This window comes from Oncorhynchus masou, chromosome 25, assembly GCF_036934945.1.
Source record: "Oncorhynchus masou masou isolate Uvic2021 chromosome 25, UVic_Omas_1.1, whole genome shotgun sequence".
Taxonomy (NCBI): Eukaryota; Metazoa; Chordata; class Actinopteri; order Salmoniformes; family Salmonidae; genus Oncorhynchus; species Oncorhynchus masou.
This window is the reverse complement of record NC_088236.1, coordinates 6,197,924-6,216,851: the sequence shown is the minus strand read 5'-3', so window position 1 is coordinate 6,216,851 and position 18,928 is coordinate 6,197,924. Positions and strand designations below refer to the sequence as shown.

The 18,928-nt window shown below is 39.1% G+C and overlaps 1 protein-coding gene across 4 annotated transcripts in view; it reads left to right on the top strand.

Moving 5' to 3' along the window:
* The window catches only part of LOC135513708 (ras-GEF domain-containing family member 1B-A-like), a 79,357-nt gene that overhangs the window by 15,851 nt on the left and 44,578 nt on the right, over positions 1–18,928 (top strand). For all 4 annotated transcript variants that reach the window (XM_064936586.1, XM_064936585.1, XM_064936583.1 and 1 more), the window contains exons 2-4: positions 6,882–7,085; positions 7,394–7,516; positions 13,179–13,316. In XM_064936586.1, coding sequence (XP_064792658.1) covers positions 6,888–7,085; positions 7,394–7,516; positions 13,179–13,316 — 459 coding nt within the window. In that variant the 5' untranslated portion in view covers positions 6,882–6,887. The remainder of the gene's footprint in view (positions 1–6,881; positions 7,086–7,393; positions 7,517–13,178; positions 13,317–18,928) is intronic.

The window sequence follows — 18,928 nt, the reverse complement described above, 5'->3', positions numbered from 1 at the left end:
GACTGTAGGTGGAGGTAGAGAGGTTTGTGACTGTAGGTGGAGGTAGAGAGGTATGTGACTGTAGGTGGAGGTAGAGAGGTATTTGACTGTAGGTGGAGGTAGAGAGGTATGTGACTGTAGGTGGAGGTAGAGAGGTATGGGACTGTAGGTGGAGGTAAAGAGGTATGGGACTGTAGGTGGAGGTAGAGAGGTATGGGACCATAGGTGGAGGTAGAGAGGTATGGGACCATAGGTGGAGGTAAAGAGGTATGGGACTAGGTGGAGGTAAAGAGGTATGGGACTAGGTGGAGGTAGAGAGGTATGGGACCATAGGTGGAGGTAGAGAGGTATGGGACCATAGGTGGAGGTAAAGAGGTATGGGACTAGGTGGAGGTAAAGAGGTATGGGACTAGGTGGAGGTAGAGAGGTATGGGACCATAGGTGGAGGTAGAGAGGTATGGGACCATAGGTGGAGGTAAAGAGGTATGGGACTAGGTGGAGGTAAAGAGGTATGGGACTAGGTGGAGGTAAAGAGGTATGGGACTAGGTGGAGGTAAAGAGGTATGGGACTAGGTGGAGGTAAAGAGGTATGGGACTAGGTGGAGGTAAAGAGGTATGGGACTAGGTGGAGGTAAAGAGGTATGGGACTAGGTGGAGGTAGAGAGGTATGGGACTAGGTGGAGGTAGAGAGGTATGGGACTAGGTGGAGGTAGAGAGCTATGTGACTAGGTGGAGGTAGAGAGGTATGTGACTAGGTGGAGGTAGAGAGGTATGGGACTGTAGGTGGAGGTAAAGAGGTATGGGACTAGGTGGAGGTAGAGAGGTATGGGACTAGGTGGAGGTAAAGAGGTATGGGACTAGGTGGAGGTAAAGAGGTATGGGACTAGGTGGAGGTAGAGAGGTATGTGACTAGGTGGAGGTAGAGAGGTATGTGACTAGGTGGAGGTAAAGAGGTATGGGACTAGGTGGAGGTAGAGAGGTATGGGACTAGGTGGAGGTAAAGAGGTATGGGACTAGGTGGAGGTAGAGAGGTATGGGACTAGGTGGAGGGAAAGAGGTATGGGACTAGGTGGAGGTAGAGAGGTATGGGACTGTAGGTGGAGGTAAAGAGGTATGTGATTGTAGGTGGAGGTAAAGAGGTATGTGATTGTAGGTGGAGGTAAAGAGGTATGGGACTAGGTGGAGGTAAAGAGGTATGTGACTAGGTGGAGGTAAAGAGGTATGGGACTAGGTGGAGGTAAAGAGTTATGTGACTAGGTGGAGGTAGAGAGGTATGGGACTAGGTGGAGGTAGAGAGGTATGTGACTAGGTGGAGGTAGAGAGCTATGGGACTAGGTGGAGGTAAAGAGGTATGGGACTAGGTGGAGGTAAAGAGGTATGGGACTAGGTGGAGGTAAAGAGGTATGGGACTAGGTGGAGGTAGAGAGGTATGGGACTAGGTGGAGGTAGAGAGGTATGGGACTAGGTGGAGGTAGAGAGGTATGGGACTAGGTGGAGGTAGAGAGGTATGGGACTATAGGTGTGAGTAACGATGACAAAGACAGAAAATGTACCATTTACAGGGAATTTATTCCTTCACACGGTAATATTGTGAAAAGGTGCTGGACGGAACCAAAGCAAAGAAAGTAAATCTCAAGCCCCCCCTCTCCTACCTACCCACTACTTATCTAACTTAGCACCACCTGGTGAACTAACCAAAATACAGGGGATTGTCCACCCAGGTCTTACCTAGTGTGTCTTGACAGTGAATATACTACGGGTATATGTATGCCCGCGGGCCCCTTGCCTAAGCACTCCCTAGGTGCCTTCCCCTTCCACCCTGGGAGCAAATGAAACAGAATATTACAAACTACTTCACAACAAAAACTGAGAAACAACTCAGGACATTTAAAGAAGCTCTCTGAGCAACAAACTAACTCAGGACATTAAAGAAGCTCTCTGAGCAACAAACTAACTCAGGACATTAAATAAGCTCTCTCTCTCTCTCAGCAACAAACTAACTCAGGACATTAAATAAGCTCTCTCAGCAACAAACTAACTCAGGACATTAAAGAAGCTCTCTCTCTCTCTCCTCTCCTCTCCTCTCCTCTCCTCTCCCCCCTCAATTAGCAATGGGGCCGACCAATCAGCTGCTTGGGGAAATTTCAGGAGAGAAATTTGAGAGGATCTGCAGAGAAGAATGGGAGAAACTCCCCAAATACAGGTGTACCAAGACAGTAGCGTCATACCTGAGAAGACTCAAGTCTGTAATCGCTGCCAAAGGTGCTTCAACAAAGTACTGAGTAAAGGGTCTGAATACTTATGTACATTTTAATAGATTTGCACAAATTTCTAAAAACCTGTACTTGCTTTGTCATTATGGGGTATTGTGTGTAGATTGATGATTTTAAGCCATTTTAGAATGATTCTGTAATGAAACATGTGGAAAAAGGTCAAGGGGTCTGAACACTTTCTGAATGCACTGTAGACTCACACGGCCTCTCAGTGGGAATTAGTCAATGCAGTCATCGCCAGGGTGTGTGTGTGTGTGTGTGTGCCTGCAGTGGAAACAGATAAGTAGGGTCATAGGGCAGTGTTGCCCTGTGGCCAATCAGAACAATACACTCACAGTGTACACTCTCCTGAGTCTCACACATTTCGTGTGTGTGTGTGTGTGTGTGTGTGTGTGTGTGTGTGTGTGTGTGTGTGTATGCGTGTGTGTATGCGTGTGTGTGTGTGTGTGTGTGTGTGTGTGTGTGTGTGTGTGTGTGTGTGTGTGTGTGTGTGTGTGTGTGTGTGTGTGGGTGTGTGCGGAGAAATTGGTGTGAAATTAGAAGTTCCTGTTTTCAGAGCCTCATTATTGTTTGGCATAAAGTTGACTGTGAATGGATACACTGTGTTGTTGAGGGGGCGGGCGGGGAACCAGAAACTGGGTTGGTTCATTATTTTAGGTCAATAACATGTGCCTTGGTGTAGGTTTGGTTGTGTTTTTTCATCATATCCCCTGACTCTATCAGTACATTGATGAGGGAGGGAGGGAGGGATCCTCAGTGTACAATATAAAGCATGCAGAATTAGGCCGATACCCGCTAATTATCCAAATCCAGAAAAGAGCCGTTTGAATTCCACAACCACCTAAAAGGAAGCGTTTCCCAAACCTTCCATAACAAAGCCATCACCTACAGAGAGATGAACCTGGAGAAGAGTCCCCTAAGCAAGCTGGTCCTGAGGCTCTGTTCACAAACACAAACAGAGCCCCAGGACAGCAACACAATTAGACTCAACCCAAAAAGATAATTACTTTACACATTGGAATTTACGTAAAAACAGAACAAACTAGAATGCTATTTGGCCCTAAACAGAGAGTACACAGAAGCAGAATACCTGACCACTGTGACTGTTTTAGATTAACTGTCTTCAAAGTAATGACTCGGGACGTCGGGTTTGATATGAAAGCTTCTTTCAGTAATAATACTTGTACACGTTACATTTAACAACTTTAGATTCTACAGAGCAATGCAGGTAAGATGCTAGCGAAAGGTCAGCTTAATCACTTTGCACCTGCACATAACTGCCGCGTTCTCTCTCTCATTCCTGTCGCAAGACATTCTGGAACTTTAGATCTTTAGATACTATCTTTTAGATACAGCTCAATGAATTAACTTAACCATTAACTCTGTAACACATTAAAGTTACAACAGACTGACGCAAAATTAAGTGACTATGTACAGACTCTGCGAGCATAGCCTTGCTATTGAGAAAGGCTTCCGTAGGCAGACCCGGTTCTCAAGAGAAGACTGGCTATGAGCTCACTGCCCACAAAATGAGGTGGAAACTGAGCTGCACTTCTTAACCTCCTGCCCAATGTAGGACCATATTAGAGACACATATTTCCCTCGGATTACACAGATCCACAAAGAATTGAGAAAAAATCTAATGTTGATCAACTCCCATATCTACTGGGTGAAATACCACAGTGTGACATCACAGCAGCAAGATGTGACCTGTTGCCACAAGAAAAGGTCAACCAGTGAAGAACAAAGAACAAACACCTGTAAATATTATATATATTTTAACCCATGTTTATGTTTATTTAATTTACCTTTTGTACTTTAACCATTTGCACGTCATTACAACACTGCTTATAGACATAATATGACATTTGGAAATGTTTACTGTTAATTTTATTTTGTTTATTTCACTTTAGTTTATTATCTATTTCACATACTTTGGCAATGTAAACTGGTTCAATGACTACTTCTCAGATAGAATTCAGTGTGTCAAATCGAAGGGCCTGTTGTCCGGACCTCTGGCAGTCTCAATGGGGGTGCCACAGGGTTCAATTCTCGGGCCAACTCCTTTTCTCTGTATATATCAATGATGTCGCTCTTGCTGCTGGTGATTCTCTGATCCACCTCTACGCAGACGACACCATTCTGTATACTTCTGGCCCTTCTTTGGACACTGTGTTAACAAACCTCCAAATGAGCTTCAACGCCATACAACACTCCTTCCGTGGCCTCCAACTGCTCTTAAATGCTAGTAAAACTAAATGCATGCTCTTCAATCGATCGCTGCCCGCACCTGCCTGCCCGACTAGCATCACTACTCTGGACGGTTCTGACTTAGAATATGTGGACAACTACAAATACCTAGGTGTCTAGCTAGACTGTAAACTCTCCTTCCAGACTCACATTAAACATCTCCAGTCCAAAGTTAAATCTAAAATTGGCTTCCTATTTCGCAACAAAGCTTCCTTCACTCATGCTTGCAAAACTTACCCTCGTAAACTGACTATCCTACCGGTCCTTGACTTCGGCGATGTCATTTATAAAATAGCCTCCAACACTCTACTTAGCTAATTGGATGCAGTCTATCACAGTGCCATCCGTTTTGTCACCAAAGCCTGTACGCTTTCACGCGACCTGTACGCTCTCGTTGGTTGGTTTCTCGCCAAACCCACTGCCTCCAGGTCATCCATAAGTCTTTGCTAGGTAAAGCTCCGCCTTATCTCAGCTCACTGGTCACCATAGCAACACCCACCTGTAGCACTCGCTCCAGCAGGAATATTTCTCTGGTCACCCCCAAAGCCAACACCTCCTTTGGCTGCCTTTCTTTCCAGTTCTCTGCTGCCAATGACTGGAACGAATTGCAAAAATCACTGAAGTTGGAGTCTTTTATTTCCCTCACTAGCTTTAAGCACCAGCTGTCAGAGCATTTTACAGATCACTGCACCTGTACTTAGCCTATCTGTAAACAGCCTATCTATCTATCTATCTATCTATCTATCTATCTATCTATCTATCTATCTATCTATCTATCTATCTATCTATCTATCTACATCAGCTGTCAGAGCAGCTAACCGATCACAGCAGCTGTACATAGCCCATCTGTAAATAGCCCAACCAATCTACATCATCCTCATATTTGTTTTTTGTTTCTGCTCTTTTGCACACCAGTATTTCTACTTGCACTTCCTCATCTGCACATATATCACTCCAGTGTAAATTGCTAAATTGTAATTACTTCGCCAAGATTGGCATATTTATTGCCTACCTCCTTATTTTATTTGCACACACTGTATACAGATTTTTTTATTGTGTTATTGACTGTACGTTTGTTTATCCCATGTGTAACTCTGTGTTGTTTTGCTTTGTCTTGGCCAGTTCGTAGTTGTAAATAAACAACTTGTTCTCAACTGGCCTACCTGGTTAAATAAAGGTGGAATTTGAATTTCTCTCTCTAATTAATGTCACTTCTCCCTGCACCTACCCATGAGCCCCCTCTTTCCATGTACTGCAACCATCCTCACTTACAGTAGCTCAATAATCGAATGTTAACAAACATTTTATCTTTCAGTAAATGTTTTTATAACATTTTACAGTGTAAATTGTTAAAAGTAGTCCTTGTACATAGACTAAGTGGAATAAAACCGAGTCTCAGCGCAATTCCGTCACGTGGAATTTCCCATATTGTAATCACAGTGCGTAGTCCATGTGATGCACCCATTCGACTGTTTCTTTTAAGTAAACGAACCTCACAGTTCTGTCTAATTGAGATGGAGAATATAATATCGCCCTGTGTTGTTTTCATTTGTTTCAGCCTAAAATCCCTTTTTGAATTATTTATTTTTTTAGGTCATATCAGAATAACACATCAGAATTAATCACAAGACTATTGTTCTGAAGAGTCTCTCTCACTTTCAGCAATACATCACTGACAATGGGTCACCTGACCCTGTCACACCAATGGGTCACCTGACCCTGTCACACCAATGGGTCACCTGACCCTGTCACACCAATGAGTCACCTGACCCTGTCACACCAATGGGTCACCTGACCCTGTCACACCAATGGGTCACCTGACCCTGTCACACCAATGGGTCACCTGACCCTGTCACACCAATGGGTCACCTGACCCTGTCACACCAATGGGTCACCTGACCCTGTCACACCAATGGGTCACCTGACCCTGTCACACCAATGGGTCACCTGACCCTGTCACACCAATGGGTCACGTGGCCCTGTCACACCAATGCGTCACCTGGCCCTGTCACACCAATGGGTCACCTGACCCTGTCACACCAATGGGTCACATGGCCCTGTCACACCAATGGGTCACCTGGCCCTGTCACACCAATGGGTCACCTGACCCTGTCACACCAATGGGTCACGTGGCCCTGTCACACCAATGGGTCACCTGACCCTGTCACACCAATGGGTCACGTGGCCCCGTCACACCAATGGGTCACCTGACCCTGTCACACCAATGGGTCACGTGGCCCTGTCACACCAATGGGTCACCTGACCCTGTCACACCAATGGGTCACCTGACCCTGTCACACCAATGGGTGACCCTGTCCTCCAACCTCCCCATTGGTGTGTATGTGTTTCTAACCTTGCTCATCTTCCTCCTCCTCCCAGGACAATATGCCTCAGACGCCACTGCTGACCGGCATGCTGGTCTCCAGGGGTTACAACAATAAGAACCTGTACCAGAGTCCGAACCAGACCAAGGAGGAGGGATACGGTAACGCAGGACTGTGTTACCGTGACAACGCCCTTGTGTCGGGCTCACTGGAGGCCCTCATACACCACCTGGTCCCTAGTATGGACTACTACCCTGACGTGAGTAACACTGTCTCTGTCTGTCTCTCTGTCTGTCTGTCTGTCTGTCTGTCTGTCTGTCTGTCTGTGTCTCTCTCACTGTCTGTCTCTCACTGTCTGTCTCTCTCTGTCTGTCTGTCTGTCTGTCTGTCTGTCTGTCTGTCTGTCTGTCTGTCTAACTCTCTCACCGTCTCTCTTTCTCTTGTCTTTAACCAGTGTCCACAAAAGGAGAAAAACCACTCTGTATTCCCTTAAAGTTATTGACCCCTCTCTTAATTCCTCTCCTCCGCTGCTCTCTACCTCCCTCCCTCTTTCTCTTCTCTCCACAGATGACGTACTCTTTCACCTTCCTGCTCTCCTCTCGTCTATTTATCCACCCCTACGAGCTCATGTCCAACGTGTGTCACCTGTGTGTGGAGCAGCAGAGACTGAGTGACCCTCAGGCAGACAAGGTAACACGATACCTCCATTATACTATAATCTATTAGCTATATTATACTATACTATACTATACTTTATTAGCTATATTATACTATACTCTATTATCTATATTATACTATATTATCTATATTATACTATGCTTTATTAGCTATATTATACTATACTCTATTAGCTATATTATACTATACTTTATTAGCTATATTATACTATACTCTATTAGCTATACTATATTATACTCTATTATCTATATTATACTATACTCTATTAGCTATATTATACTATGCTTTATTAGCTATACTATACTATACTCTATTAGCTATATTATACTATACTCTATTAGCTATACTATACTATACTCTATTGGCTATATTATACTATACTCTATTAGCTATATTATACTATACTATACTTTATTAGCTATATTATACTATACTCTATTAGCTATATTATACTATACTCTATTATCTATATTATACTATACTGTATTAGCTATATTATACTATACTCTATTAGCTATACTATACTATACTTTATTAGCTATATTATACTATACTCTATTAGCTATATTATACTATACTCTATTATCTATATTATACTATACTGTATTAGCTATATTATACTATACTCTATTATCTATATTATACTATACTTTATTAGCTATATTATACAATACTCTATTAGCTATATTATACTATACTCTATTATCTATATTATACTATACTGTATTAGCTATATTATACTATACTCTATTAGCTATACTATACTATACTCTATTAGCTATATTATACTATACTCTATTAGCTATATTATACTATACTATACTTTATTAGCTATATTATACTATACTCTATTAGCTATATTATACTATACTCTATTATCTATATTATACTATACTATACTTTATTAGCTATACTATACTATATTATATTAGCTATATTATACTATACTCTACTCTATTAGCTATATTATACTATACTATATTATCTATATTATACTATACTCTACTCTATTAGCTATATTATACTATACTCTATTATCTATATTATACTATACTCTACTCTATTAGCTATATTATACTATACTATACTCTATTATCTATATTATATTATACTATATTATCTATATTATACTATGCTCTATTAGCTATATTATACTATACTCTATTAGCTATATTATACTATACTCTATTAGCTATATTATACTATACTATATTGGCTATATTATACTATACTATATTGGCTATATTATACTATACTATATTATCTATATTATACTATACTCTACTCTATTATCTATATTATACTATACTCTATTATCTATATTATACTATACTCTACTCTATTATCTATATTATACTATACTATATTATCTATATTATACTATGCTCTATTAGCTATATTATACTATACTCTATTAGCTATATTATACTATACTCTATTAGCTGTATTATACTTTACTATATTAGCTATATTATACTATACTATATTGGCTATATTATACTATACTATATTGGCTATATTATACTATACTATATTAGCTATATTATACTATACTCTATTAGCTATATTATACTCTATTAGCTATATTATACTACACTCTATTAGCTATATTATACTATACTCTATTGGCTATATTATACTATACTCCATTAGCTATATTATACTATACTCTATTAGCTGTATTATACTATACTATATTAGCTATATTATACTATACTATATTGGCTATATTATACTATACTATATTAGCTATACTATACTCTATTAGCTATATTATACTCTATTAGCTATATTATACTACACTCTATTAGCTATATTATACTATACTCGATTAGCTATATTATACTATACTATATTAGCTACATTATACTATGCTATATTAGCTATATTATACTATACTCTATTAGCTATATTATGCTATACTCGATTGGCTATATTATACTATACTATATTAGCTATATTATACTATGCTATATTAGCTATATTATACTATACTTGATTGGCTATATTATACTATACTATATTCGCTATATTATACTCTATTAGCTATATTATACTATGCTATATTAACTATGTTATACTATGCTCTATTAGCTATATTATACTATACTCTATTAGCTATATTATACTATACTCTATTAGCTATATTATACTATACTCTATTAGCTATATTATGCTATACTATATTAGTTATATCGTAATATACTCTATTAGCTATATTATACTATACTCTATTAGCTATATTATACTATACTCTATTAGCTATATTATGCTATACTATATTAGTTATATCGTAATATACTCTATTAGCTATATTATACTATACTCTATTAGCTATATTATACTATACTCTATTAGCTATATTATACTATACTCTATTAGCTATATTATACTATACTATATTAGCTATATTATACTATACTATACTATATTATCTATATTATACTATACTCTACTCTATTAGCTATATTATACTATACTCTATTATCTATATTATACTATACTCTACTCTATTAGCTATATTATACTATACTCTATTAGCTATATTATACTATACTATACTTTATTAGCTATACTATATTCTATTAGCTATATTATACTATACTCTACTCTATTAGCTATATTATACTATGCTCTATTAGCTATATTATACTATACTCTATTAGCTATATTATACTATACTCCATTAGCTATATTATACTATACTCTATTAGCTGTATTATACTATACTATATTAGCTATATTATACTATACTATATTGGCTATATTATACTATACTATACTAGCTATATTATACTATACTCTATTAGCTATATTATACTATACTTTATTAGCTATATTATACTATACTCTATTAGCTGTACTATATTATACTCTATTATCTATATTATACTATATTATCTATATTATACTATGCTTTATTAGCTATACTATACTATACTCTATTAGCTATATTATACTATACTCTATTAGCTATACTATACTATACTCTATTAGCTATATTATACTATACTCTATTAGCTATATTATACTATACTATACTTTATTAGCTATATTATACTATACTCTATTAGCTATATTATACTATACTCTATTATCTATATTATACTATACTATACTTTATTAGCTATACTATACTATATTATATTAGCTATATTATACTATACTCTACTCTATTAGCTATATTATACTATATTATCTATATTATACTATACTCTACTCTATTAGCTATATTATACTATACTCTATTATCTATATTATACTATACTCTACTCTATTAGCTATATTATACTATACTATACTCTATTATCTATATTATACTATACTATATTATCTATATTATACTATGCTCTATTAGCTATATTATACTATACTCTATTAGCTATATTATACTATACTATATTAGCTATATTATACTATTCTATATTGGCTATATTATACTATACTATATTGGCTATATTATACTATACTATATTGGCTATATTATACTATACTATATTGGCTATATTATACTATACTATATTAGCTATATTATACTATACTCTATTAGCTATATTATACTCTATTAGCTATATTATACTACACTCTATTAGCTATATTATACTATACTCTATTGGCTATATTATACTATACTCCATTAGCTATATTATACTATACTCTATTAGCTGTATTATACTATACTATACTAGCTATATTATACTATACTATATTGGCTATATTATACTATACTATATTAGCTATATTATACTATACTCTATTAGCTATATTATACTCTATTAGCTATATTATACTACACTCTATTAGCTATATTATACTATACTCGATTGGCTATATTATACTATACTATATTAGCTACATTATACTATGCTATATTAGCTATATTATACTATACTCTATTAGCTATATTATGCTATACTCGATTGGCTATATTATACTATACTATATTAGCTATATTATACTATGCTATATTAGCTATATTATACTATACTCGATTGGCTATATTATACTATACTATATTCGCTATATTATACTCTATTAGCTATATTATACTATGCTATATTAACTATGTTATACTATGCTCTATTAGCTATATTATACTATACTCTATTAGCTATATTATACTATACTCTATTAGCTATATTATACTATACTCTATTAGCTATATTATGCTATACTATATTAGTTATATCGTAATATACTCTATTAGCTATATTATACTATACTCTATTAGCTATATTATACTATACTCTATTAGCTATATTATACTATACTCTATTAGCTATATTATGCTATACTATATTAGTTATATCGTAATATACTCTATTAGCTATATTATTCTATACTCTATTAGCTATATTATACTATACTCTATTAGCTATATTATACTATACTCTATTAGCTATATTATACTATACTATATTAGCTATATTATACTATACTATATTATCTATATTATACTATACTCTACTCTATTAGCTATATTATACTATACTCTATTATCTATATTATACTATACTCTACTCTATTAGCTATATTATACTATACTCTATTAGCTATATTATACTATACTATACTTTATTAGCTATACTATATTCTATTAGCTATATTATACTATACTCTACTCTATTAGCTATATTATACTATGCTCTATTAGCTATATTATACTATACTCTATTAGCTATATTATACTATACCCCATTAGCTATATTATACTATACTCTATTAGCTGTATTATACTATACTCTATTAGCTATATTATACTATACTCTATTGGCTATATTATACTATACTCTATTAGCTATACTATACTATACTCTATTAGCTATATTATGCTATACTATATTAGTTATATCGTAATATACTATATTATCTATATTATACTATACTCTATTAGCTATATTATACTATACTCCATTAGCTATATTATACTATGCTCTATTAGCTATATTATACTTTCCTATATTAGCTATATTATACTATACTCTTAGCTTTATTATACTTTACTATATTAGCTATATTATACTATACTCTTAGCTTTATTATACTTTACTATATTAGCTATATTATACTATACTATATTAGCTATATTATACTATACTCTATTAGCTATATTATGCTATACTATATTAGTTATATCGTAATATACTCTATTAGCTATATTATGCTATACTCTATTAGCTATATTCTATTACACTATACTCTATTAGCTTGATTATATTATACTATATTAGCTTAATCCGATTATAATATACTCAATTAGCTTGATTATATTATGCTATATTAGCTAGATGATTTTTTACTATACTCTTTTAGCTAGATTCTATTATACTATAGTAGCTCTTTTATATTAGCTATATTGTATTATACAATATTAGCTATATTGTATTATACTATACTCTATCAGCTATGCTCTATTAGCTAGATTCAATTATACTATACTAGCTATTTTTTATTACCTACATAGTACTAAGTTAGCTATACTCCTTTATGCTATTATACTTCTTAATGAATATACTTCTTAACCTTAATATACTTCATAACCTGCAACCGTACATCAGTTGATTTAGCTGATAGATGTTGCGTGTTTCTGCTCTCAGATTAATGTATATCTTAATTTACAGACTTGGGTGTTACTTAAATGACCATGAGTATATTTTGTATGTGTATCTTTCAGATGAGGATCAGGAAGTTGGCTCCCAGGATCCTCCAGCTGCTCCAGGAGTGGACAGAGACGTTCCCCTACGACTTCAGAGACGAGAGGATGATGAGGAGCCTGAAGGAGTTAACCCAACGCATGGCCTCAGGAGATGAGGTACAGTCACATTTTTTTTAAACGGTATTGTCCCCGAATGGAAATTCACTGTGAGGCCAGGAGAACATTAGCCACAGGGAATAGAGTGCACATCTAACAAAGACAAGTTAGTCAGTCCTCCAACGCCGCCAACCTGGTCAGGGGGAACAGATAAGTATCTTACCATGATCGTTCTCAATGAAAATGCTCAAAAAGAAACAAGAATAGCTTCTTACCAAACTGCAATTTCTCAAGCAAGAGTGTTACTAGGACTGTCTTTGAGTGGTCTGAGTGGGGAGGTGAAAACGGAAAACTAGCTGTTATTGGCAAAGAGGTTTGGAATTCTTATTGGTCTATTAACTAATTTATCGCGTTGGCATTATCATAATTTTCACAATTCCACAGTATCATTCCAACCTCATAGTGTGGAAATATATATTATACACAGGAAAATCATGTTAACAAAATGTTCTTCAACATATGGATATATTTACCTTGGATGAGCCTAGCTAATTGGCCTAGTTGGTTATATTTACCTTGGATTAGCCTAGCTAATTAGCCTAGTTGGTTATATTTACCTTGGATTAGCCTAGCTAATTGGCCTAGTTGGTTATATTTACCTTGGATTAGCCTAGCTAATTGGCCTAGTTGGTTATATTTACCTTGGATGAGCCTAGCTAATTGGCCTAGTTGGTTATATTTACCTTGGATTAGCCTAGCTAATTGGCCTAGTTGGATATATTTACCTTGGATGAGCCTAGCTAATTAGCCTAGTTGGTTATATTTACCTTGGATGAGCCTAGCTAATTAGCCTAGTTGGTTATACTTACCTTGGATTAGCCTTGCTAATTAGCCTAGTTGGTTATACTTACCTTGGATTAGCCTAGCTAATTAGCCTAGTTGGATATATTTACCTTGGATTAGCCTAGCTAATTAGCCTAGTTGGATATATTTACCTTGGATTAGCCTTGCTAATTAGCCTAGTTGGATATATTTACCTTGGATTAGCCTAGCTAATTAGCCTAGTTGGATATATTTACCTTGGATTAGCCTAGCTAATTAGCCTAGTTGGTTATATTTACCTTGGATTAGCCTAGCTAATTAGCCTAGTTGGATATATTTACATTGGATTAGCCTAGCTAATTAGCCTAGTTGGTTATATTTACCTTGGATTAGCCTAGCTAATTAGCCTAGTTGGTTATATTTACCTTGCATTAGCCTAGCTAATTAGCCTAGTTGGATATATTTACCTTGGATTAGCATAGCTAATTAGCCTAGTTGGTTATATTTACCTTGGATTAGCCTAGCTAATTAGCCTAGTTGATGGGTGTGTTGGAGCCAGACTAGTGCTAGAGCTTTCAGGGCGGGGTGGGTTAGTGTGATGGGGTGGGTGGGGTGGGTTAGTGTGATGGGGTGGGTGGGGTAGTGTGATGGAGTAGGGTAGTGTGATATAGTAGGGTAGTGTGATGGAGTAGCGTGATGGGTGGGGGGATAGTGTGATGGGCTGGGTGGGTTAGTGTGATGGAGTAGGGTAGTGTGATGGAGTAGGGTAGTGTGATGGAGTAGGGTAGTGTGATGGAGTAGGGTAGTGGTGATAGGATAGGGGGGTTAGTGTGATGGAGTAAGGTAGTGTGATGGAGTAGGGTAGTGTGATGGAGTAGGGTAGTGTGATGGAGTAGGGTAGTGTGATGGAGTAGGGTAGTGTGATGGAGTAGAGTAGTGTGATGGAGTAGGGTAGTGGTGATGGGGTGGGGGGGTAGTGTGATGGAGTAAGGTAGTGTGATGGTGTGGGTGGGGTAGTGTGATAGTGTGGGTGGGATAGTGTGATGGAGTAGGGTAGTGTGATGGAGTAGTGTGATGGGGTGGGTGGGGTTAGTGTGTTGGGCTGGGTTTGATGGGATGGGGGGGGTAATGTGATGGGCTGGGTGTGATGGGATGGGGGGGTTAATGTGATGGGCTGGGTTTGAATGAGTAGGGTATTTTGATGGAGTAGTGTGATGGGGTGAGGGGATAGTGTGATGGGCTGGGGGGTTAGTGTGATGGGCTGGGTGTGATGGAGTAGGGTATTGTGATGGGATGGGGGGGTTAGTGTGATGGGATGGGGGGGTTAGTGTGATGGAGTAGGGTAGTGTGATGGAGTAGCGTGATGGGTGGGGGGATAGTGTGATGGGCTGGGTGGGTTAGTGTGATGGAGTAGGGTAGTGTGATGGAGTAGGGTAGTGGTGATGGGGTGGGGGGGGTTAGTGTGGTGGAGTAGGGTAGTGTGATGGAGTAGGGTAGTGGTGATGGGGGGGGTTAGTGTGATGGAGTAGGGTAGTGTGATGGAGTAGGGTAGTGTGATGGGGTGGGGTGGTTAGTGTGATGGAGTAGGGTAGTGTGATGGAGTAGGGTAGTGGTGATGGGGTGGGGGGGTTTGTGTGATGGAGTAGGGTAGTGTGATGGAGTAGGGTAGTGGTGATGGGGGGGGTTAGTGTGATGGAGTAGGGTAGTGTGATGGAGTAGGGTAGTGGTGATGGGGTGGGGGGGTTTGTGTGATGGAGTAGGGTAGTGTGATGGAGTAGGGTAGTGTGATGGAGTAGGGCAGTGTGATGGAGTAGGGTAGTGGTGATGGGGTGGGAGGTTGCTCGTGCCACGATGCATTATATATATATATTTGCCTGGCCGAATCAAAAGAAAAGAGCTATTGTTCCACAGGCCTGGCAGGCAACTTTTTGTCAATTCAACTGCTGCTGCTCTGCTCTTCCTTAGGCTGCAGTTGAATTGTTCCACTACTGCTGACTTGAATGTCACAGGCTTACTACTGGTTTGCTTGGCTTGCATCCCAAATCACACTCTATCCCATTTTATAGTGCACTACTTTTGACCAGTGCCCATAGGGAATAGGGTGCCATTTGGGATATACAGCCTTGGTTTCCTCCACAGGATGTTTTCAATGGTGGTTTTAGAAGGATTACTTCCTATGACTTCTCTTCTGTTATCTTGTCCATTTAGATGGATGTAGAACCGGAACCAGAACCTCAGTACCACTGCTGCTGTTTATAACAGTACCACTGCTGCTGTTTATAACAGTACCACTGCTGCTGCCGTTTTATATAGTCATGGCTGTGTAAGCACCAAGAGTGGGCAGCTGTCTCTAGCCCTGCTGAACCTAGCCCTGCTAATCCTAGCCCTGCTAATCCTAGCCCTGTTAATCCTAGCCCTGCTAATCCTAGCCCTGCTAAACCTAGCCCTGTTAATCCTAGCCCTGCTAATCCTAGCCCTGTTAATCCTAGCCCTGCTAATCCTAGCCCTGCTAATCCTAGCCCTGCTAAACCTAGCCCTGTTAATCCTAGCCCTGCTAATCCTATCCCTGCTAAACCTATCCCTGCTAATCCTAGCCCTGCTGAACCTAGCCCTGCTAATCCTAGCCCTGCTAATCCTAGCCCTGTTAATCCTAGCCCTGCTAATCCTAGCTCTGCTGAACCTAGCCCTGCTAATCCTAGCCCTGCTAATCCTAGCCCTGCTAAACCTAGCCCTGTTAATCCTAGCCCTGCTAATCCTATCCCTGCTAAACCTATCCCTGCTAAACCTATCCCTGCTAATCCTAGCCCTGCTAAACCTAGCCCTGTTAATCCTAGCCCTGCTAATCCTATCCCTGCTAAACCTATCCCTGCTAATCCTAGCTCTGCTGAACCTAGCCCTGCTAATCCTAGCCCTGCTAAACCTAGCCCTGTTAATCCTAGCCCTGCTAATCCTAGCCCTGCTAATCCTAGCCCTGCTAAACCTAGCCCTGTTAATCCTAGCCCTGCTAATCCTATCCCTGCTAAACCTATCCCTGCTAATCCTAGCTCTGCTAAACCTAGCCCTGTTAATCCTAGCCCTGCTAATCCTATCCCTGTTAATCCTAGCCCTGCTAATCCTAGCCCTGCTAATCCTAGCCCTGCTAAACCTAGCCCTGTTAATCCTAGCCCTGCTAATCCTATCCCTGCTAAACCTATCCCTGCTAATCCTAGCCCTGCTGAACCTATCCCTGCTAATCCTAGCCCTGCTAATCCTAGCCCTGTTAATCCTAGCCCTGCTAATCCTAGCTCTGCTGAACCTAGCCCTGCTAATCCTAGCCCTGCTAATCCTAGCCCTGCTAAACCTAGCCCTGTTAATCCTAGCCCTGCTAATCCTATCCCTGCTAAACCTATCCCTGCTAATCCTAGCCCTGCTAAACCTAGCCCTGTTAATCCTAGCCCTGCTAATCCTATCCCTGCTAAACCTATCCCTGCTAATCCTAGCTCTGCTGAACCTAGCCCTGCTAATCCTAGCCCTGCTAAACCTAGCCCTGTTAATCCTAGCCCTGCTAATCCTAGCTCTGCTGAACCTAGCCCTGCTAATCCTAGCCCTGCTAATCCTAGCCCTGCTAAACCTAGCCCTGTTAATCCTAGCCCTGCTAATCCTATCCCTGCTAAACCTATCCCTGCTAATCCTAGCTCTGCTAAACCTAGCCCTGTTAATCCTAGCCCTGCTAATCCTAGCTCTGCTGAACCTAGCCCTGCTAATCCTAGCCCTGCTAATCCTAGCCCTGCAAATCCTAGCCCTGTTAATCCTAGCCCTGCTAATCCTATCCCTGCTAAACCTATCCCTGCTAATCCTAGCTCTGCTAAACCTAGCCCTGTTAATCCTAGCCCTGCTAATCCTATCCCTGCTAAACCTATCCCTGCTAATCCTAGCCCTGCTAATCCTAGCCCTGCAAATCCTAGCCCTGCTAAACCTAGCCCTGCTAAACCTAGCCCTGCTGAACCTAGCACTGCTAAACCTAGCCCTGCTAATCCGAGCCCTGCTAAACCTAGCCCTGCAAATCCTAGCCCTGCTAAACCTAGCCCTGTTAATCCTAGCCCTGCTAATCCGAGCCCTGCAAATCCTAGCCCTGCTAAACCTAGACCTGTTAATCCTAGCCCTGCTAATCCGAGCCCTGCTAAACCTAGCCCTGCAAATCCTAGCCCTGCTAAACCTAGCCCTGCTATAAACCTATCCCTGCAAAACCTAGCCCTGCAAATCCTAGCCCTGCTAAACCTCGCCCTGCAAATCCTAGCCCTGCAAAACCTATCCCTGCAAATCCTAGCCCTGCTAGTAATCTATACTGAATTCAAATATGAACACAGCATGTTGTGTGTTGGTCCCATGAGCTGAGATAAAAGATCCCTGAAAATGCACTAGACGGTCCATGCTCTACCAACTGAGCCACACAGTACCTACACCCCTGTTAGTGAGCATTTCTCCTTTGGCTAGATAATTCATCCACTTGACAGTTGTGGCATATCAAGAGGTTGATTAAACAGCATGATCATTACACAAGTGCACCTTGTGCTGGGGACAATAAAATACTTCTAAAATGTGCAGTGTTGTCACACCACACAATACCACAGGTGTCTCAAGTTTTGAGGGAGCGTGCAATAGGAAAGCTGACTGCAGGAATGTCCACCAGAGCTGTTGCCAGAGAATTTAATGTTAATTTCTTGACCATAAACCGCCTCCAACATTGTTTTAGAGAATTTGGCAGTACGTCCAACTCGCCTCACAACCGCAGATCACGTCTAACCACGCCAGCTCAGGACCTCCACATCCGGCTTCTTCACCTGCGGGATCATCTGAGGTGGTGCTGAGGA